The 1,342-nt window shown below is 39.5% G+C and overlaps 1 protein-coding gene across 1 annotated transcript; it reads right to left on the bottom strand.

Annotated features, from left to right (window-relative positions):
- cldn22.L (claudin 22 L homeolog) lies at positions 1 to 663 on the bottom strand. The gene has a single exon (XM_018225788.2). It carries the CDS (start codon positions 661 to 663, stop codon positions 1 to 3), a length of 663 nt encoding a protein of 220 aa, XP_018081277.1.
- Positions 664 to 1,342: the final 679 nt, after the last annotated feature.

Genomic DNA, 1,342 nt, shown 5'->3' with positions numbered 1-1,342 from the left:
TCATATAGTGAGATCTGGGTATTTAGAGTCCAAGTGAAGGCATTTCTCGTGCTGCTGTGTGGTTGTGTAATACACAGGTGCATGGTCTGCCCGTGCAAAACAGTATAAAGAAGCAATTAAGGAGCCACCAAGTATTAGGAAAAATCCTCCAAACCAACCCATGAACAGGGCTTCTCCAAACTCCCACCTTGGGACAATGTCTGGAATGGTTTCATCCCAAAATTCCTGGACTGTTTCATAAGCCACCCAGGACACAGGCACTAGGGCACATAATCCTGAAGTCCAAAGCATTATGCCTCCAAAAAGTAGGAGACGGTTCTTCTGTGCTTGATTCTCTTTTCCAATTCTCACACATTCCAGGCCAAGAGTTGAGAGCAGAAGCCCAACCATACCTGAGCCATTGGATAAGCACATTAGGATCCTTGATATCTTTAGCTCAGAAGACAGTGCCAGAAACGAATCAAAATCCTTGCATTGCATAGGCCCTTCATCTTGAACCACACAAGTTTGCCACAGTCCCATTGTCCAGTTTTCTAACTCATTGAGCTCCAAGTTGAGGTTTTTCCAGACAGGAACATAGGTAGTGACACAAGAGAGAATCCATCCTGCCAAGGACAACAAGATCCCACCAAATTGAACATTAGTTCTTTTAACCAATGCCATCCTTGTATGTTGTTACTGAATGGCTCTGTATTGTGTATCGCCTTGCAGCTGTGTCTTGGTGCGGATAGTGCACTAATAATCTTGGCTCTGTGTTACACAGAGTATATAAGCTTTTGACATTAACCCTTCATGAGCTCTGAAATAGGGTTTTGTTCTTTGTCAAGACAAGGTTTCACAGTAAAGTGAAAAGAATCTCTGGCATCTAGGAGTTAAGTTTATGATGAGTATTTGATCTGTTACCTTTCAATTTGCTGAGTAAAATTATATCCCAATGCCTGATGATTACAAGTCTTTTGGTGAACAAAGAAAGCTCTATGACCCCTCACCCTAAAACACAACAGTAATCATTGTGCTACAATATGGATTAATTAGATTTTAAATGGTGATAAAAACAGGCTCTTAGTAACAGAACTTCATTGTCTGAGTTTTGTTTGAGAATCAAACCCATAAAACTGGATCTTTGGGAAAATGATGATCTTTTTGTATCTGTGGTTCATTTTTGTCCATTAAGGCTTCTTCTGCCCATTTAATTCACATGCGAAGTTATCAAGGAGCTTTTATTTCTTTAAGACGGTGCTGTAGTCACATGGTTTTTATAAGATCCAATTTTATAAAATTATTGGGGGAATTTTATGTAGGTTGCTAATGGAAAATTAATGCGCTATAAAAAGAATTTCTT

Source organism: Xenopus laevis, chromosome 1L, assembly GCF_017654675.1.
Source record: "Xenopus laevis strain J_2021 chromosome 1L, Xenopus_laevis_v10.1, whole genome shotgun sequence".
NCBI classification, from domain to species: domain Eukaryota; kingdom Metazoa; phylum Chordata; class Amphibia; order Anura; family Pipidae; genus Xenopus; species Xenopus laevis.
The sequence above is the reverse complement of the archived record's forward strand: the minus strand, read 5'-3'. Positions and strand labels throughout refer to the sequence as shown.